General features: G+C 44.0%; 1 protein-coding gene across 1 annotated transcript in view; it reads right to left on the minus strand.

Annotated features, from left to right (window-relative positions):
• Nucleotides 1–22,500, minus strand: part of dmd (dystrophin) — a 462,454-nt gene that overhangs the window by 201,856 nt on the left and 238,098 nt on the right. Inside the window, exons 26-30 of the mRNA XM_090209468.1 lie at nucleotides 11,713–11,863; nucleotides 11,393–11,512; nucleotides 9,630–9,731; nucleotides 8,330–8,437; nucleotides 7,753–7,932 (exon numbers count right to left, since the gene is read on the minus strand). Of these exons, the coding sequence (XP_090065594.1) occupies nucleotides 7,753–7,932; nucleotides 8,330–8,437; nucleotides 9,630–9,731; nucleotides 11,393–11,512; nucleotides 11,713–11,863 (661 nt within the window). The remainder of the gene's footprint in view (nucleotides 1–7,752; nucleotides 7,933–8,329; nucleotides 8,438–9,629; nucleotides 9,732–11,392; nucleotides 11,513–11,712; nucleotides 11,864–22,500) is intronic.

The following is a 22,500-nucleotide window of genomic DNA, read 5'->3' on the forward strand; positions in this document are numbered from 1 at the left end:
GAAGTTCTTAGTCCAGGAAAGATTATTCCCTAGACACCAGGTGTATAAGTTCTGGTGTCCTACAACTGAGAGTGCAATGCAGCTACTCAGTCAGACCAGGATTGACACCCCTGACAACATCATCATCCACACTGGCACAAACGACCTTCATGCCAAAGGTGAAAATGTATCTGGGGCAGTGAGAAGAGTGGCAGAACGGGCACAGGCTATGTTCCCAACAACCAATATAGTTGTGTCCACCCTCCTACCAAGAAAAGACTTCCCAGAAAAGTTGATCGACAAAATAAATCAACAGATCACTGTGGACTGTGCCTCACTGCTCAACGTCAGAACGGCTCACCACCCCACTCTGACATGTCAACACTTATATGATAATATACATCTTGATCAGGACAGTATCAGAACCTTTGCCAAGGACCTAAAAGATGCAACACTTGGCAGGGACCCACACACCCATCACCCCAGCAACAAAGGTCCCACGCCCCACCTTCTGAAACAACAGTACCTCCACCATCCCGAGGAGAAAAGAGCCAGACATGGCTTATTACAGCACAGCTCTACTAGACCAGGCCCAACACAGCACAGCTCTACTAGACCAGGCCCAACACAGCACAGCTCTACTAGACCCGGCCCATCACAACACAGCTCTACTAGACCTGGCCCATCACAACAAAGCTCTACTAGACCTGGCCCATCACAACACAGCTCTACTAGACCTGGCCCATCACAACACAGCTCTACTAGACCTGGCCCATCACAACAAAGCTCTACTAGACCCGGCCCATCACAACACAGCTCTACTAGACCCGGCCCATCACAACACAGCTCTACTAGACCCGGCCCATCACAACGCAGCTCTACTAGACCCGGCCCATCACAACACAGCTCTACTAGACCTGTCCCATCACAACACAGCTCTACTAGACCCAGCCCATCACAACACAGCTCTGACCACTACTCCAGGGTCGGTCAGAACACTGCCCTTCAGGGAAGTAGACCACATGATGCAGTCCACACCATGTATCAATTAGATCGTCAGCCTACATATGCTGAGGTAACCTCTGGCAGAAGACCCCTAGAACAATCAGAGATAGGAGAGGTGCGCCAACTACTGCAACTAATATGCAGACTACTGAGCTAGACAGTCCCTTTAATTCACACACGGGCACGCACGCGCACACACACACACACAAACACACAGGGTTGCAGATTGCACATAACATAAGTACAATGCAATCTTATTCCATTCTTATTCATTTGTTTACAAATATTCCTAAATGTATTGACACCGGTATTATAATAATTATTATATGTAATGGTGTGTGTGTGTGTGTGTGTGTGTGCGCGTGTGTGTGTATGTATGTATGTATGTGTGTATATGTGTATGTGCATGTATGTGTGTATATATATATATATATATATATATATATATATATGTATGTGTATGTGTATATATATGTATATATATATGTATGTATGTATGTGTGTGTGTGTGTATGTATGTGTGTGTGTGTGTGTGTGTGTATGTATGTATGTATGTATGTGTGTATATGTATGTGTATGTATATATGTATGTGTATGTATATATATATGTATATATATATGTATGTGTATGTATATATGTATGTATATGTGTATATATGTATGTATATATATGTATATGTGTATGTGTGTATGTATATATATGTATATATACATATTTTATTTTTTTTGTTTTTTTCGATGTACTTTACTCAAACCAGTGAATATCACTTATTATAAATGAGATCATTAACTATCAGCTCTTGGAATATCCAGGGCCTATACTCTTCACATTTTGGTTATAAAACAACTAATCCAGAATTGATTAAAAACATCAAGGGACAGGACATCATAATCCTACTGGAAACATGGTGTCGTGGAGACATAGATACTCAGTGTCCCTCAGGCTATAGAGAAAGTTTACTACCATCAATCAAACATAAAAATGTTAAACGGGGCCGAGACTCAGGTGGAATCATCATTTGGCATAAGCAGGACTTAGCACTGAATGAAATGAAAAAAGGTACCACTCACATTTGGCTAAAACTTAACAAAGGTACAATCTATTGTGACAATGATGTATACATATGTGCAGCTTATGCTCCTCCTTCAGATTCATCATATTATGATGATCAGTTTTTTGACAATCTCCAGACAGAAATCATTACATTTCAGGCGCAGGGTAAAGTGCTTCTTTGTGGAGATTTCAATGCAAGAACAGGTTCTGAGCCTGACTACACTGATGCGGGAGGTAACCACCACATATTTGGACACCCCTCCTTGTACAGTAGCCCTATTATAAATAATAGAAACAGTCCTGACCAAATACTGAACAAAAATGGAAAAGAGTTAGTACATCTCTGTCGAGCCTTAGGCCTGTACATGCTTAATGGTAGAATCAGAGGGGACTCTTTAGGTCAGTTTACTTACTGCTCAGCTCTTGGGACAAGTGTAGTCGATTATGCCATCACTGACATTGACCCCTCCTCCATTAGTGCATTCACTGTCAGACCACAGACACCATTGTCAGATCACAGTCAGATCAACGTGTTTCTGAAGAAATTAACCGGCAATATTCATTCAAAAAAACAGCCCAATAAACTTTACAACATAAACCAATCGTTCAGATGGGCTCCAAACAGTGCAGAGGCATTCATTGAAACATTGAACTCAAATGAAATGATGAACTCTATACAGTTTTTCAATAACTCACAGTACCAAAACAATAAAGATGGTGTCAATTCAGCTACCCAAAACATCAACTGCATATTCCAAAAAGCAGCATCGAAAGCAAATTTGAGAAAACCAAAGCAATGCAACATCAGAAGCAAAAATCAAAATGTTTCTGACAAATGGTTTGATAATGAATGTAAAACAATTAGAAAACACCTAAGACAAATGTCAAACAAAAAACATAAGCAGCAAAACAACCCAGAGCTACGATATGAATACTTTGAAACTCTGAAACAGTATAAACAAACACTGAAATGCAAGAAATTGAATTATACCAACAAGACACTTGATGAAATTGAAAACGCAATTGACCAAAATCAGTTCTGGGACATGTGGAACAATTTAAGCACAACAAAGCCACAAGAATTAGCCATACAAGATGTAGGAATTTGGAAAACTTACTTTGATAATCTATACAAAAACATACCACAAAAAGACTTAAACCAGAACCAATTAGAAATTAAAGAAAAATTGAACATCCTGGAATCAGTCATTAAAAACAACCAAAATCCATTAGATTACCCAATAACCCAACAAGAACTAAATGAAAAGCTAAAATCTATTAAATCAAAAAAGGCTTGTGGTGTAGACAACATCAGAAATGAAATGCTGAAAAACAGCACACCTGAGTTGCAAAATGCTGTGCTTAAATTGTTCAACATGGTTTTAACTTCTGGCTGCTTCCCTGATGTCTGGAACCAGGGGCTCATCTCCCCTATCCACAAAAGTGGAGACAAATCAGACCCCAATAATTACAGGGGAATTTGCGTCAACAGTAACTTGGGAAAGATTTTCTGTAGCATTTTGAATTCAAGAATTCAAACCTTTCTTCAAGAAAAAAATGTAATAAGTAAATGTCAAATTGGCTTTCTCCCTAACCATCGCACTACTGACCATATATACACCTTACACACACTAATTAATAAACACGTCCACCAAAAAAAAGAGGGCAAAATCTTTGCTTGCTTTATTGACTTTAAAAAAGCATTTGATTCGGTTTGGCACGAAGGGCTATTCTACAAAATTCTACAAAGTGGGCTTGGTGGTAAGGTGTATGACTTAATAAAATGTATGTACACAGAAAATAAGTGTGCAATAAAAATCAAAAACCAAAGAACAGAATTTTTTTCACAATGTCGAGGTGTGAGACAAGGCTGCAATTTGAGTCCAAATCTTTTCAACATTTATATCAATGAATTAGCAGACATGTTGGACCAATCTCCAGCCCCAGGACTCACACTATTTGACACAGAGGTGAAATACCTGCTATATGCTGATGACTTGGTACTTCTATCACCAACCAAAGAAGGTCTTCAACAAAACATTAATATTCTGGAGCAATATTGCCATAATTGGGCCCTGGCAGTAAATTTCCAAAAAACTAAAATCATGATTTTCCAAAAAAAACCCAGATGTCAGAAACAAAAATGTAAATTCACCCTGAACAACACCTTAATTGAACACACAAAAAATTACACCTACCTTGGTCTGACCATATCTGCATCGGGAAACTTTAATATGGCAGTGAAGGCACTCAAAGAAAAAGCCCGCAGAGCAATGTATGCAATAAAAATGAAATTATTCAAAATCAACATCCCAATTAGAATTTGGACTAAAATATTTGACAGTGTAATCCTACCAATAGCACTTTATGGAAGTGAGGTTTGGGGGCCACTCAATAAACTGGATTTTAAAATGTGGGACAAACATCCAATTGAAACCCTACATGCAGAATTCTGTCGGAAAATTCTACAAGTTCAGAGAAATACACCAACTAATGCATGTAGGGCAGAATTGGGCCGTTTTCCAGTAATAATGAAAATACAGAAAAGATCATTAAAATTTTGGCTACATCTAAATTCAAGTCCAAATTCGAGTCTGCAATTTAAAGCACTTCAAGCCCAAGAGCTGAGCCCAGAAACGAGCCCTCTCAGTCAGCTGGTGTTGGACCTCACCAATCAAGCTGACACCAGCACTGCTTCAAAAGAAAGAATTCCAATAAACAAAATCATGAACCAATCAAAGGAATCATACTTACAATACTGGAAAAACGAAACAAAATCCCAAAGCCGACTAAATTGCTATCTGACCCTAAACAGAGAATATGAATTGGCTGATTATCTCTACTCTGTCAGAGATACGAAGCAGAGACAGATCCTTACCAAGTACAGGCTGAGTGACCACCGATTGGCAATAGAAACCGGCAGACATAAAAAGACATGGCTACCCAAAGAAGAGCGTGTATGTGGTCACTGCATGACAGGGGAGGTAGAGACAGAGATGCACTTTCTCCTTTACTGTGATAAATATTCCTCACAAAGAGATTCATTATTCACAGAAATGACTACATATATTCCACATTTTTACAAATTGAACCCAGAGGAAAAACTAAGAATACTCATGGGCGAAGGAGCAATGGCTCCTCTTGCAGCCAAATATGTATTTTCCTGCCATAGCCTGAGGGACACTGAATAATAACATCTGCATAGTAAACAGTAACTTACTTATTATTACTATTATTGTTATTACTATAATTATTAATGTTTACTGTAGACTGTTACCATTTTATTGTATTTATTTTTGTATTATTATTTACTACCATTTTATATTATTATTTGCTATCATTTACAATTTTGTTACAATGTATATTGTATACATTGTTGCTTTGGCAATATTGACACAATGTTTTTCATGCCAATAAAGCAGCTTGAATTTGAATTTGAATTTGAATTTGAATTTGAGAGAGAGAGAGAGAGAGAGAGAGAGACAGAGAGAGAGAGAGAGAGAGAGAGAGAGAGAGAGAGAGAGAGATATAGAGAGAGTGAGACAGAGACAGAGAGAGAGAGAGAGAGAGAGAAATGGAGAGAAATACAAACACAGACAGAGAGAGAGAGAGAGAGAGAGAGAGAGAGAGAGAGAGAGAGAGAGAGAGAGAGAGAGAAAGGGAGAGAAATACAAACACAGACAGAGAGAGAGAGAGAGAGAGAGAGAGAAAGGGAGAGAAATACAAACACAGACAGAGAGAGAGAGAGCTGAAACGGAAGCGATTGACAGATAGTATTTGAACCCAGGTCAGGGTTTGTTGAATATGAATATGCCCTCACATATTATGGTCAGGGACAAAATAGATGTATGACAGACAGGCTAACAGATTGGTCAAACAGTGATATTGGAGTGTCTGTGCTGCCATGGCGACCGTGAGATGTGAGATAGCAGCTGGCTGACAGCTGATGGATGTTAGAGGTGGTTGATTATCACTGGGCTCATGAAGACACCACACTACAACTAGGGTCAAATAATATGATTATAATGGGCCTGGAGAGAGAGAGATATGATTATAATGGGCCTGGAGAGAGAGAGAGACATGATTATAATGGGCCTGGAGAGAGAGAGAGACATGATTATAATGGGCCTGGAGAGAGAGATACATATGATTATAATGGGCCTGGAGAGAGAGAGAGAGAGACATATGATTATAATGGGCCTGGAGAGAGAGAGAGACATATGATTATAATGGGCCTGGGGAGAGAGAGACATATGATTATAATGGGCCTGGAGAGAGAGAGACATATGATTATAATGAGCCTGAAGAGAGAGATATGATTATAATGGGCCTGGAGAGAGAGACATATGATTATAATGGGCCTAGAGAGAGAGAGACATATGATTATAATGGGCCTGGAGAGAGAGACATATGATTATAATGGGCCTGGAGAGAGAGAGAGACATATAATTATAATGGGCCTAGAGAGAGAGAGACATATGATTATAATGGGCCTGAAGAGAGAGACATATGATTATAATGGGCCTGGAGAGAGAGATACATATAATTATAATGGGCCTGGAGAGAGAGAGACATATGATTATAATGGGCCTAGAGAGAGAGAGACATATGATTATAATGGGCCTGAAGAGAGAGACATATGATTATAATGGGCCTGGAGAGAGAGAGAGACATGATTATAATGGGCCTGGAGAGAGAGAGACATATGATTATAATGGGCCTGGAGAGAGAGAGACATATGATTATAATGGGCCTGGAGAGAGAGAGAGACATATGATTATAATGGGCCTGGAGAGAGAGAGACATATGATTATAATGGGCCTAGAGAGAGAGAGACATATGATTATAATGGGCCTGAAGAGAGAGACATATGATTATAATGGGCCTGGAGAGAGAGATACATATAATTATAATGGAATTATAATGGGCCTGGAGAGAGAGAGAGAGACATGTGATTATAATGGGCCTGAAGAGAGAGACATATGATTATAATGGGCCTGGAGAGAGAGAGAGACATATGATTATAATGGGCCTGGAGAGAGAGAGACATATGATTATAATGGGCCTAGAGAGAGAGAGACATATGATTATAATGGGCCTGGAGAGAGAGAGAGACATATGATTATAATGGGCCTGGAGAGAGAGACATGTTTATAATGGGCCTGGAGAGAGAGAGAGACATTATTATAATGGGCCTGGAGAGAGAGACATGTTTATAATGGGCCTGGAGAGAGAGACATGTTTATAATGGGCCTGGAGAGAGAGACAGAAAGCGGAAAACAGATAGTTGGAAAGAGAAAAGAAAAGGAGAAATATAAAGAGCACAGAGAAAATGGTTGAGCTGGAGAGAAAGAGAGACAGAGAAAATGGTTGAGCTGGAGAGAAAGAGAGACAGAGAAAATGGTTGAGCTGGAGAGAAAGAGAGACAGAGAAAATGGTTGAGCTGGAGAGAGAGACAGAGAAAATTGTTGAGCTGGAGAGAAAGAGAGACAGAGACAGTGGTTGAACTGGAGAGAAAGAGAGACAGAGAAAGTGGTTGAGCTGGAGAGAAAGAGAGACAGAGAAAGTGGTTGAGCTGGAGAGAAAGAGAGACAGAGAAAGTGGTTGAGCTGTAGAGAAAGACAGACAGAGACAGATGAAGCGGAAGTGACTGACAGATAAAGGGGTAGTGAGAGATAGAAAGAGAAAGACACATCTGTAGAGAGGTCAGGTACCTGTGAGCTGCTCCTATCCAGGCTCTGCACCAGTTTGTCCCAGCGTTGGGCGAAGCTCTCCAGCCTGGCTTCCAGCTTATGAGCCACCTCTTTGTTCTTCACTGAGGAGACGAGGTCCTGACACAGAGAACACAGCTTGTCCATGGTCGGTCTCTTCATCTCCAGGTCACCCTTCACCGTCTGAGGCACGCACGCACGCACACACACACACACACACACACACACACACACACACACACACACACACACACACACACACACACACACACACACACACACACACACACACACACACACACACACACACACACACACACACACACACACACACACACACACACTTATTGATCTGTTCTGTTGAACCTTTATTAAGGGAACCTGGTTGGTGGACATAATCGAAAGTTTCCACCTAAAGTTCTGAAAGGAGAGCTGTCACTAACCACTAACCTCCAGAAGTCATTGGCTAAGGGAGCTGCCACTTACCACAAGTTTACTGAGATCATTGGCTCAGGTTTGTCTAAGACCCGCCCTCACTGCTAGCTTCCTAAGGTGATTGGATAAAGTAGCTGTTACTCACCGCTAGTCTTCTCAGGTTGGCCACCATGTCACTCTGCTCCTTGATGCCACTGCTCTGGATGGACAGAACCAACTTCTCCTTCTGAGTCAACCATGAGTCAAACGAACACTGCAGAGAGAGAGATACAAAGACAGACAGAGAGAAAGAAAGAAAGAGACAGAGAGAGAGAAAGGAGGAGAGATGAGGTGAATAAGGGCAGATAGGTGAAGGGAGAGGTGCTGTTGTAATTCCTCAAACTTGTATCCAGCAATTCCACCCTGTTCAAGGTGATCTGACCTCTGATCTGACATCATCAGAGAGGTTAAAGCCACATGGTGGGAAACCTGACCGCTCTGCAAGATTGATCTCAGAGAGGTAAGCACGGTGGATTCCATCAGACATTAAGAAGAGTCTGAACCTCTGAACATAGAAGAACCTCAGTCTGTTCCAGAGGCCTGTGTGTAGTCTCCCTTTGGCCAGATAGGTCTGACTCACAACACTAGCCTGTTAGCTCTCTACACAACACTAGCCTGTTAGCTCTCTAGCCTGTTAGCTCTCTACACAACACTAGCCTGTTAGCTCTCTAGCCTGTTAGCTCTCTACACAACACTAGCCTGTTAGCTCTCTACACAACACTAGCCTGTTAGCTCTCTACACAACAATAGCCTGTTAGTTCTCTACACAACAATAGCCTGTTAGCTCTCTACACAACACTAGCCTGTTAGCTCTCTACACAACAATAGCCTGTTAGCTCTCTACACAACACTAGCCTGTTAGCTCTCTAGCCTGTTAGCTCTCTACACAACACTAGCCTGTTAGCTCTCTACACAACAATAGCCTGTTAGCTCTCTACACAAAACTAGCCTGTTAGCTCTCTACACAACAATAGCCTGTGAGCTCTCTACCCAACACTAGCCTGTTAGCTCTCTACACAACACTAGCCTGTTAGCTCTCTACACAACAATAGCCTGTTAGCTCTCTACACAACACTAGCCTGTTAGCTCTCTAGCCTGTTAGCTCTCTACACAACAATAGCCTGTGAGCTCTCTACACAACAGTAGCCTGTTAGCTCTCTACACAACTCTAGCCTGTTAGCTCTCTACAGAACACTAGCATGTTAGCTCTCTACGGACAAAACATGGCCGCCCGTCCACACACTGTCTGAACATTACCTTGAACGGAGATGTCTTGTGCCATGATAGCTTATAGACAGTAGTAGGCAAATGAAGGGCCAAAGTTCCAATATAAAGACGTTGGAATAACATCTCTAGGGTCTATTGTTGGCAATAGATGGTGTTCTATTCTGTGTCTAGGCCGTTACCTGTTCCTCAGTGAAGTGTTGCCACTGGAGCAGCATCTCCTGTAGCAGAACCCAATGCTCCTCTGTCCACTTACAGATGGCTGCCCACCGGTCTCCCAGGTGCTGAAAGGAAGAACACGCGCGTTAGAAAAGAGGGCTTGTTTTTTTTTCGTGGTCCTTGGAAGCAGCACCTTAAGAGATTCCAGATAGAGCAGATACAGAATGGAACCCGGTGTTACTCTCAGCATCACGTACAGTACAGCTCCTTTCAACAAGACATTCTACTTGGGTTTAACTCCACTGGCCACCTCTCCACCCGGTTTCTACAGGCGTTCTGATGCTTGATGACCAGTATCTACCTCCATCTGGGAAAAGAAAGTCCTCTCATCCCAGCCTGCAGTAACACCATCACATGGCTCTGTGTGTTCCCTATTGCAGTAACAGTCACCATGCAGGAAGAGCTCCATCAGGTACATGCTATTAAAACCACATCCCCCTCACTTTAATTCCTGGGGGGATTTTTACTGTCATTGTAACAGAAAGTAATAAGCAAAGAGCCCAGGTGCCCAAAACGACCCTAAAACAGAGCCCCGGAGACGCGTGATAAAGAAGACAGTGACAGGTCACTATGGCAACTGGTTATTGAGTCTGTCTTGTCAATAGAAGACATGTAAAGCCTTTCAGAAGGTATATTTGTCTTTCTTCTGTTTCTTATAGCAGCAGTTAAAACAGGTTTGGTTGTTTTGTACCATGTCGTATCACTCCATCTTTCTAAACACTAAACAACAAAAACCAATCTGCATTAGACTGTATCTCTATTATGATTCATACTCACAAGACTACGGCATCTTCTCCCATTATCTCCTAACAACCACATACAAGAGACGAATAAACTAACTAACAAAGCAATTTCCCTTTTTCTCTTCCTTCCACCTCTCTCTCTCTCTTCCACTCCACCTGCCTCCCCCACTCTCTCTCTCTCTCTCCCCCACTTCTCTCTCTCTATCTCTCTCTCTTTCTCCCTCCTCCCTTCTCTGTCTCTCTGTCTCTCTCTCTTCCGCTCCCCCTGCCTCCCCCACTCTCGCTCTCTCCCCCACTTCGCTCTCTCTATCTCTCTCTCTTTCTCCCTCCTCCCTTCTCTGTCTCTCTGTCTCTCTCTCTTCCGCTCCACCTGCCTCCCCCACTTTCGCTCTCTCCCCCACTTCGCTCTCTCTATCTCTCTCTCTTTCTCCCTCCTCCCTTCTCTGTCTCTCTGTCTCTCTCTCTTCCGCTCCACCTGCCTCCCCCACTTTCGCTCTCTCCCCCACTTCTCTCTCTCTCTCTGTCTCTCTCTCTCTCCCTCCTCCCTTCTCTGTCTCTCTCTGTCTCTCTCTCCTCTCTTCTCCTCTCTCTCTCTCTCATCCAATAGACAGAGCAGAGCAGAATCCTGAGTTCCTGGACCGATAACTGCTAGACATGGTTAATCACCAGAGAACACTCATTATTTACCATCCAATCTATTTACACACAAATACTACGTTCTACCCGAATGGGTTTCTCTTCTCTCTTCCACTAAGGGAGAACATCAGCCGACAGTGTATTTCACAGTGTACTAGACAGTGTATTTGACAGTGTATTTGACAGTGTACTAGATCGTGTACTAGATAGTGTATTAGACATTGTACTAGACAGTGTATTAGACAGTGTGTGTGTGTGTGTGTGTGTGTGTGTGTGTGTGTGTGTGTGTGTGTGTGTGTGTGTGTGTGTGTGTGTGTGTGCGTGCGTGTGTGTCCTGCCTGTCTCACCTGTAGTTTCTCCTCCAGGGCAGCGGTGGCGCTGTCTCCACTGTTCTCATCCACCACCACCACCATGTGTGTCAGAGAGTTGACACGCACCTGCTCCAACTCTAGGTCCTCCTGCAACAGCTACAATAGGCATGATAATTGGGTTGAGTCTAGTAGGGACAAAATGGCAGGAAATGGCCCAAAATGGAAGGAAATGGAAAGACACTATCTGAAGTGATCAAATAGTAAATGTTCATGATTATTTCACTAGGATGTGCTGTAATGAACATGACCCTGAAAGGACCCCAGCCCTGCAGGTAGCTAGATAGTAGTTAACCTACTTTGTGTTCCTCTACTTGGTGTTTAACATCCTCCAGGTCTGGCCCCATAGGCTGAGCCCCCATCCGCTTGATCCGCCCCTCTGTCAGCTCCAACCAATCAGTGAGCTGCTTCAACTGCTGGTGCTGAAGGTCCATCAACACCTCGTGGAGTCTGGGGGAGGAGGATGAGAGGAAAGAGGAGAGGAGAGGAGAGGAGAGGAGAGGGAGGAGGAGAGAGGGAGGAGAGGAAAGAAGGAGAGAAAAGAGGGGGTAGGAGAGAGGAAGGAGAGGAGGAGAGGAGAAGGGAGGGAGGAGGAGAGGAGTAGAGGAGAAGAGAAGAGAGGGAGGGAGGAGAGGAGAGGAGAGGAGAAGAAGAGAGGGAGGAGAGGGGGAGTGGAGAAGGGAGGGAGGAGGAGAGGAGGAGAGTAGAGAAGAGGAGAAGAGAGAGAGGGGGAGAGGAGAAGAGTAGAGTAGAGTAGAGGAGAAGGGCGGGAGGATGAGAGGAGAAGAGAAGAGAAGAGGAGAGAAGGGGGAGGAGGAGAGACTGAGCAAAGAGGGCAGGGGGCTGTTGAGTACAGCTAGATCCTAGTTAGACACCTCACAGAGAGCTGCAGCTCAGGTCTATTCAAAACATAATATTACCTTCAAGGACATAGATACATATTTCTCACCCAGAGAGACATGCTGGATTTGTTTGTGTGTGTTTGTGCGTGTATGTGTGTGTGTGTGTGCTTGTGCTTGTGTGGGTGCGTGCAAATGTATGTGTGTGTATGTGTGTGTGTGTGGGTGGTGCACAAGTCTGTGTGTGTGTGTTCACAATCGAGAGAATCCTGTCGCACAATCGAGGTCTGCACAACGCATCACCGGGGGCAAACTACCTGCCCTTCAGGACACCTACACCACCCGATGTCACAGGAAGGCCAAAAAGATCATCAAGGACAACAACCACCCGAGCCACTGCCTGTTCACCCCGCTTTCATCCAGAAGGCGAGATCAGTACAGGTGCATCAAAGCTGGGACCGAGAGACTGAAAAACAGCTTCTATCTCAAGGCCATCAGACTGTTAAACAGCCACCACTAACATTGAGTGGCTGCTGCCAACATACTGACTCAAATCTCTGGCCACTTTAGTAATTAAAAATTGGATGTAATAAATGTATCACTAGTCACTTTAAACAATGTAACTTTATATAATGTTTACATACCCTACATTACTCATCTCATACATCTCATACATTACTCATCTCATACTCATTACATCATAAAGTGTACTCTATACCATCTACTGCATCTTGCCTATGCTGCGCGGCCATCGCTCATCCATATATTTATATGTACATATTCTCATTCACCCCTTTACACTTGCCTGTATAAGGTAGTTGTTGTGAAATTGTTAGATTACTTGTTGGATATTACTGCAAGGTCGGAGCTAGAAGCACAAGCATTTCGCTACACTCACATTAACATCTGCTAAACATGTGTATGTGACCAATAAAATTAGATTTGATTTGTGTGTGCCTGCCTGCGTGTCTGTGTACAGTATGGTCAGGGCTGGGTAGGTTACTTTCTGTACAACATTGTAATCCGTAAAGTAACTTTTGGATTAACTTTTTGGCGACGGGGCAGTATTTTCACGTCCGGATGAAATGCATGCCCAAATTCAACTGCCTGCTACTCATCCCCAGAAGATAAGATATGCATATTAGTAGTATATTTGGATAGAAAACACTCTGAAAACTGTTTGAATCATGTCTGTGAGTATAACAGAACTTATGGAGCAGGTGAAACTCTGAGGAAAAACCATTCAGATTTTTTTTTTTTTTTTAGGTCACTCTCTTTTCAATGGGTTTTCATTGGGAATCCAGATTTCTAAGGGACCTTCTTGCAGTTCCTACCGCTTCCACTGGATGTCACCAGTCTTTAGAAATTGTTTGAGGTTTTTCCTTTGTGTAATGAAGAAGTACTTAAAAAAAATACCTAAAGTTGTATTACAAAAGTAGTTTGAAATGTTTTGGCAAAGTTTACAGGTAACTTTTGAGATATTTTGTAGTCACGTTGCACAAGTTGGAACCGGTGTTTTTCTGGATCAAACGTGCCAAATAAATGGACATTTTGGACATATATCGACGGAATTAATCGAACAAAAGGACCATTTGTGATGTTTATGGGACATATTGGAGTGCCAACAGAAGAAGTTCGTCAAAGGTAAGGCATGATTTATATTTTTTATTTCTGCGTTTTGTGTCGCGCCTGCAAGGTTGAAATATGCTTCTCTCTCTTTGTTTATGGATGTGCTATCCTCAGAAAATAGCATCGTTTGCTTTCGCCGAAAAGCCTTTTTGAAATCTGACATGTTGGCTGGATTCACAACACGTATAGCTTTAATTTGGTATCTTTACATGTGTGATTTCATGAAAGTTAGATTTTTATAGTAATTTAGTTGAATTTAGCGCTGCATTCTCTCTGGCTTTTGGCCAGGTGGGACGCTAGAGAGGTTAACCAAACTCAGTAACGTAATCTGATTACATTCAGTTACTTTTAGATTACTTTCCCCTTAAGAGGCATTACAAGAGGACAAATAATTTATATTATCAATTGAACAACATCTACTGCAGGATAAATCAATGTTACATTTGACATAGCTGGCCATATATGGATGTTACATTTTACCTAAATGGGCTTCTTCTAACCCATCGCTTTCTACTACAGATAATAATACCATTAGGCTGTATCTTTACATTAAACACCAGAGTGTGTCAGATTTCCAGTCGTTCCAATTCATTAAATACCCCTTGATCTTCAAGAAGAGGACTGGGAGATGTAACAACAACACCACGGGGGAGTTGAGAAGAGGACTGGGAGATGTAACAACAACACCCCGGGGGAGTTGAGAAGATGACTGGGAGATGTAACAACAACACCACGGGGGAGTTGAGAAGAGGACTGGGAGATGTAACAACAACACCCCGGGGGAGTTGAGAAGATGACTGGGAGATGTAACAACAACACCACGGGGGAGTTGAGAAGAGGACTGGGAGATGTAACAACAACACCACAGGGGAGTTGAGAAGAGGACTGGGAAATGTAACAACAATACCACGGGGGAGTTGAGAAGATGACTGGGAGATGTAACAACAACACCACAGGGGAGTTGAGAAGAGGACTGGGAGATGTAACAACAACACCACGGGGGAGTTGAGAAGATGACTGGGAGATGTAACAACAACACCACGGGGGAGTTGAGAAGAGGACTGGGAGATGTAACAACAACACCACGGGGGAGTTGAGAAGATGACTGGGAGATGTAACAATATCCACAACCTCCACAACATCTACAGCCATCCACAGCCTCCAAAACATCCACAGCCATCCATAATATCCACAACATCCACAACCATCCATAATATCCACAACATCCACAGCCATCCATAATATCCACAACATCCACAACCATCCATAATATCCACAACATCCACAGCCATCCATAATATCCACAACATCCACAACCATCCATAATATCCAAAACATCCACAGCCATCCATAATATCCACAACATCCACAGCCATCCATAATATCCACAACATCCACAACCATCCATAATATCCACAACATCCACAGCCATCCATAATATCCACAACATCCACAGCCATCCATAATATCCACAACATCCACAGCCATCCATAATATCCACAACATCCACAGCCATCCATAATATCCACAACATCTACAGCCATCCATAATATCCACAACATCCACAGCCATCCATAATATCCACAACATCTACAGCCATCCATAATATCCACAACATCCACAACCATCCATAATATCCACAACATCCACAGCCATCCATAATATCCACAACATCCACAACCATCCATAATATCCACAACATCCACAGCCATCCATAATATCCACAACATCCACAGCCATCCATAATATCCACAACATCCACAGCCATCCATAATATCCACAACATCCACAACCATCCATAATATCCACAACATCCACAACCTCCACATTCTCCACAGCCTCCAAAACATCCACAGCCATCCATAATATCCACAGCCATCCACAGCCATCCATCATATCCACAGCCATCCACAGCCATCCATAATATCCACAAACATCCTTTTTGAATATAAAAGTAATCTGAGAAGTTATCATCTAGTTTTTACAAAAGTATCTGCAATCCGATTACAATATTTTAGTTAGTAGCGAAACGGATTACAGTTACTGGTTTCTATTAATCTGATACATGTAATCTGTTACTCCCCAACCCTGTGTATGTGTGGAGTCATTATGGAGGGATCAGGCGTTAGGAAGTGTATGTGTGGAGTCATTATGGAGGGATCAGGCGTTAGGAAGTGTATGTGTGGAGTCATTATGGAGGGATCAGGCGTTAGGAAGTGTATGTGTGGAGTCATTATGGAGGGATCAGGCGTTAGGAAGTGTATGTGTGGAGTCATTATGGAGGGATCAGGCGTTAGGAAGTGTATGTGTGGAGTCATTATGGAGGGATCAGGCGTTAGGAAGTGTATGTGTGGAGTCATTATGGAGGGATCAGGCGTTAGGAAGTGTATGTGTGGAGTCATTATGGAGGGATCAGGCGTTAGGAAGTGTATGTGTGGAGTCATTATGGAGGGATCAGGCGTTAGGAAGTGTATGTGTGGAGTCATTATGGAGGGATCAGGCGTTAGGAAGTGTATGTGTGGAGTCATTATGGAGGGATCAGGCGTTAGGAAGTGTATGTGTGGAGTCATTATGGAGGGATCAGGCGTTAGGAAGTGTATGTGTGGAGTCATTATGGAGGGATCAGGCGTTAGGAAGTGTATGTGTGGAGTCATTATGGAGGGATCAGGCGTTAGGAAGTGTATGTGTGGAGTCATTATGGAGGGATCAGGCGTTAGGAAGTGTATGTGTGGAGTCATTATGGAGGGATCAGGCGTTAGGAAGTGTATGTGTGGAGTCATTATGGAGGGATCAGGCGTTAGGAAGTGTATGTGTGGAGTCATTATGGAGGGATCAGGCGTTAGGAAGTGTATGTGTGGAGTCATTATGGAGGGATCAGGCGTTAGGAAGTGTATGTGTGGAGTCATTATGGAGGGATCAGGCGTTAGGAAGTGTATGTGTGGAGTCATTATGGAGGGATCAGGCGTTAGGAAGTGTATGTGTGGAGTCATTATGGAGGGATCAGGCGTTAGGAAGTGTATGTGTGGAGTCATTATGGAGGGATCAGGCGTTAGGAAGTGTATGTGTGGAGTCATTATGGAGGGATCAGGCGTTAGGAAGTGTATGTGTGGAGTCATTATGGAGGGATCAGGCGTTAGGAAGTGTATGTGTGGAGTCATTATGGAGGGATCAGGCGTTAGGAAGTGTATGTGTGGAGTCATTATGGAGGGATCAGGCGTTAGGAAGTGTATGTGTGGAGTCATTATGGAGGGATCAGGCGTTAGGAAGTGTATGTGTGGAGTCATTATGGAGGGATCAGGCGTTAGGAAGTGTATGTGTGGAGTCATTATGGAGGGATCAGGCGTTAGGAAGTGTATGTGTGGAGTCATTATGGAGGGATCAGGCGTTAGGAAGTGTATGTGTGGAGTCATTATGGAGGGATCAGGCGTTAGGAAGTGTATGTGTGGAGTCATTATGGAGGGATCAGGCGTTAGGAAGTGTATGTGTGGAGTCATTATGGAGGGATCAGGCGTTAGGAAGTGTATGTGTGGAGTCATTATGGAGGGATCAGGCGTTAGGAAGTGTATGTGTGGAGTCATTATGGAGGGATCAGGCGTTAGGAAGTGTATGTGTGGAGTCATTATGGAGGGATCAGGCGTTAGGAAGTGTATGTGTGGAGTCATTATGGAGGGATCAGGCGTTAGGAAGTGTATGTGTGGAGTCATTATGGAGGGATCAGGCGTTAGGAAGTGTATGTGTGTAGTCATTATGGAGGGATCAGGCGTTAGGAAGTGTATGTGTGTAGTCATTATGGAGGGATCAGGCGTTAGGAAGTGTATGTGTGGAGTCATTATGGAGGGATCAGGCGTTAGGAAGTGTATGTGTGGAGTCATTATGGAGGTATCAGGCGTTAGGAAGTGTATGTGTGGAGTCATTATGGAGGGATCAGGCGTTAGGAAGTGTATGTGTGGAGTCATTATGGAGGGATCAGGCGTTAGGAAGTGTATGTGTGGAGTCATTATGGAGGGATCAGGCGTTAGGAAGTGTATGTGTGGAGTCATTATGGAGGGATCAGGCGTTAGGAAGTGTATGTGTGGAGTCATTATGGAGGGATCAGGCGTTAGGAAGTGTATGTGTGGAGTCATTATGGAGGGATCAGGCGTTAGGAAGTGTATGTGTGGAGTCATTATGGAGGGATCAGGCGTTAGGAAGTGTATGTGTGGAGTCATTATGGAGGGATCAGGCGTTAGGAAGTGTATGTGTGGAGTCATTATGGAGGGATCAGGCGTTAGGAAGTGTATGTGTGGAGTCATTATGGAGGGATCAGGCGTTAGGAAGTGTATGTGTGGAGTCATTATGGAGGGATCAGGCGTTAGGAAGTGTATGTGTGGAGTCATTATGGAGGGATCAGGCGTTAGGAAGTGTATGTGTGGAGTCATTATGGAGGGATCAGGCGTTAGGAAGTGTATGTGTGGAGTCATTATGGAGGGATCAGGCGTTAGGAAGTGTATGTGTGGAGTCATTATGGAGGGTACAGGCGTTAGTAAGTGTATGTGTGGAGTCATTATGGAGGGATCAGGCGTTAGGAAGTGTATGTGTGGAGTCATTATGGAGGGATCAGGCGTTAGGAAGTGTATGTGTGTAGTCATTATGGAGGGATCAGGCGTTAGGAAGTGTATGTGTGTAGTCATTATGGAGGGATCAGGCGTTAGGAAGTGTATGTGTGGAGTCATTATGGAGGGATCAGGCGTTAGGAAGTGTATGTGTGGAGTCATTATGGAGGGATCAGGCGTTAGGAAGTGTATGTGTGGAGTCATTATGGAGGGATCAGGCGTTAGGAAGTGTATGTGTGGAGTCATTATGGAGGGATCAGGCGTTAGGAAGTGTATGTGTGGAGTCATTATGGAGGGATCAGGCGTTAGGAAGTGTATGTGTGGAGTCATTATGGAGGGATCAGGCGTTAGGAAGTGTATGTGTGGAGTCATTATGGAGGGATCAGGCGTTAGGAAGTGTATGTGTGGAGTCATTATGGAGGGATCAGGCGTTAGGAAGTGTATGTGTGGAGTCATTATGGAGGGATCAGGCGTTAGGAAGTGTATGTGTGGAGTCATTATGGAGGGATCAGGCGTTAGGAAGTGTATGTGTGGAGTCATTATGGAGGGGTCAGGCGTTAGGAAGTGTATGTGTGGAGTCATTATGGAGGGATCAGGCGTTAGGAAGTGTATGTGTGGAGTCATTATGGAGGGATCAGGCGTTAGGAAGTGTATGTGTGGAGTCATTATGGAGGGATCAGGCGTTAGGAAGTGTATGTGTGGAGTCATTATGGAGGGATCAGGCATTAGGAAGTGTATGTGTGGAGTCATTATGGAGGGATCAGGCGTTAGGAAGTGTATGTGTGGAGTCATTATGGAGGGATCAGGCGTTAGGAAGTGTATGTGTGGAGTCATTATGGAGGGATCAGGCGTTAGGAAGTGTATGTGTGGAGTCATTATGGAGGGATCAGGCGTTAGGAAGTGTATGTGTGGAGTCATTATGGAGGGATCAGGCGTTAGGAAGTGTATGTGTGTAGTCATTATGGAGGGATCAGGCGTTAGGAAGTGTATGTGTGGAGTCATTATGGAGGGATCAGGCGTTAGGAAGTGTATGTGTGGAGTCATTATGGAGGGATCAGGCGTTAGGAAGTGTATGTGTGGAGTCATTATGGAGGGATCAGGCGTTAGGAAGTGTATGTGTGGAGTCATTATGGAGGGATCAGGCGTTAGGAAGTGTATGTGTGGAGTCATTATGGAGGGATCAGGCGTTAGGAAGTGTATGTGTGGAGTCATTATGGAGGGATCAGGCGTTAGGAAGTGTATGTGTGGAGTCATTATGGAGGGATCAGGCGTTAGGAAGTGTATGTGTGGAGTCATTATGGAGGGATCAGGCGTTAGGAAGTGTATGTGTGGAGTCATTATGGAGGGATCAGGCGTTAGGAAGTGTATGTGTGGAGTCATTATGGAGGGATCAGGCGTTAGGAAGTGTATGTGTGGAGTCATTATGGAGGGATCAGGCGTTAGGAAGTGTATGTGTGGAGTCATTATGGAGGGATCAGGCGTTAGGAAGTGTATGTGTGGAGTCATTATGGAGGGATCAGGCGTTAGGAAGTGTATGTGTGGAGTCATTATGGAGGGATCAGGCGTTAGGAAGTGTATGTGTGGAGTCATTATGGAGGGATCAGGCATTAGGAAGTGTATGTGTGGAGTCATTATGGAGGGATCAGGCGTTAGGAAGTGTATGTGTGGAGTCATTATGGAGGGATCAGGCGTTAGGAAGTGTATGTGTGGAGTCATTATGGAGGGATCAGGCGTTAGGAAGTGTATGTGTGGAGTCATTATGGAGGGATCAGGCGTTAGGAAGTGTATGTGTGGAGTCATTATGGAGGGATCAGGCGTTAGGAAGTGTATGTGTGGAGTCATTATGGAGGGATCAGGCGTTAGGAAGTGTATGTGTGGAGTCATTATGGAGGGATCAGGCGTTAGGAAGTGTATGTGTGGAGTCATTATGGAGGGATCAGGCGTTAGGAAGTGTATGTGTGTAGTCATTATGGAGGGATCAGGCGTTAGGAAGTGTATGTGTGGAGTCATTATGGAGGGATCAGGCGTTAGGAAGTGTATGTGTGGAGTCATTATGGAGGGATCAGGCGTTAGGAAGTGTATGTGTGGAGTCATTATGGAGGGATCAGGCGTTAGGAAGTGTATGTGTGGAGTCATTATGGAGGGATCAGGCGTTAGGAAGTGTATGTGTGTAGTCATTATGGAGGGATCAGGCGTTAGGAAGTGTATGTGTGGAGTCATTATGGAGGGATCAGGCGTTAGGAAGTGTATGTGTGGAGTCATTATGGAGGGATCAGGCGTTAGGAAGTGTATGTGTGGAGTCATTATGGAGGGATCAGGCGTTAGGAAGTGTATGTGTGGAGTCATTATGGAGGGATCAGGCGTTAGGAAGTGTATGTGTGGAGTCATTATGGAGGGATCAGGCGTTAGGAAGTGTATGTGTGTAGTCATTATGGAGGGATCAGGCGTTAGGAAGTGTATGTGTGGAGTCATTATGGAGGGATCAGGCGTTAGGAAGTGTATGTGTGTAGTCATTATGGAGGGATCAGGCGTTAGGAAGTGTATGTGTGTAGTCATTATGGAGGGATCAGGCGTTAGGAAGTGTATGTGTGGAGTCATTATGGAGGGATCAGGCGTTAGGAAGTGTATGTGTGGAGTCATTATGGAGGGATCAGGCGTTAGGAAGTGTATGTGTGGAGTCATTATGGAGGGATCAGGCGTTAGGAAGTGTATGTGTGGAGTCATTATGGAGGGATCAGGCGTTAGGAAGTGTATGTGTGGAGTCATTATGGAGGGATCAGGCGTTAGGAAGTGTATGTGTGGAGTCATTATGGAGGGATCAGGCGTTAGGAAGTGTATGTGTGGAGTCATTATGGAGGGATCAGGCGTTAGGAAGTGTATGTGTGGAGTCATTATGGAGGGATCAGGCGTTAGGAAGTGTATGTGTGGAGTCATTATGGAGGGATCAGGCGTTAGGAAGTGTATGTGTGGAGTCATTATGGAGGGATCAGGCGTTAGGAAGTGTATGTGTGGAGTCATTATGGAGGGATCAGGCGTTAGGAAGTGTATGTGTGGAGTCATTATGGAGGGATCAGGCGTTAGGAAGTGTATGTGTGGAGTCATTATGGAGGGATCAGGCGTTAGGAAGTGTATGTGTGGAGTCATTATGGAGGGATCAGGCGTTAGGAAGTGTATGTGTGGAGTCATTATGGAGGGATCAGGCGTTAGGAAGTGTATGTGTGGAGTCATTATGGAGGGATCAGGCGTTAGGAAGTGTATGTGTGGAGTCATTATGGAGGGATCAGGCGTTAGGAGGTGTATGTGTGGAGTCATTATGGAGGGATCAGGCGTTAGGAAGTGTATGTGTGGAGTCATTATGGAGGGATCAGGCGTTAGGAAGTGTATGTGTGGAGTCATTATGGAGGGATCAGGCGTTAGGAAGTGTATGTGTGGAGTCATTATGGAGGGATCAGGCGTTAGGAAGTGTATGTGTGGAGTCATTATGGAGGGATCAGGCGTTAAGAAGTGTATGTGTGGAGTCATTATGGAGGGATCAGGCGTTAGGAAGTGTATGTGTGGAGTCATTATGGAGGGATCAGGCGTTAGGAAGTGTATGTGTGGAGTCATTATGGAGGGATCAGGCGTTAGGAAGTGTATGTGTGGAGTCATTATGGAGGGATCAGGCGTTAGGAAGTGTATGTGTGGAGTCATTATGGAGGGATCAGGCGTTAGGAAGTGTATGTGTGGAGTCATTATGGAGGGATCAGGCGTTAGGAAGTGTATGTGTGGAGTCATTATGGAGGGATCAGGCGTTAGGAAGTGTATGTGTGGAGTCATTATGGAGGGATCAGGCGTTAGGAAGTGTATGTGTGGAGTCATTATGGAGGGATCAGGCGTTAGGAGGTGTATGTGTGGAGTCATTATGGAGGGATCAGGCGTTAGGAAGTGTATGTGTGGAGTCATTATGGAGGGATCAGGCGTTAGGAAGTGTATGTGTGGAGTCATTATGGAGGGATCAGGCGTTAGGAAGTGTATGTGTGGAGTCATT

This window comes from Oncorhynchus mykiss, chromosome 18 (genome assembly GCF_057628025.1).
Source record: "Oncorhynchus mykiss isolate SJ-2025 chromosome 18, ASM5762802v1, whole genome shotgun sequence".
Lineage (NCBI taxonomy): Eukaryota > Metazoa > Chordata > Actinopteri > Salmoniformes > Salmonidae > Oncorhynchus > Oncorhynchus mykiss.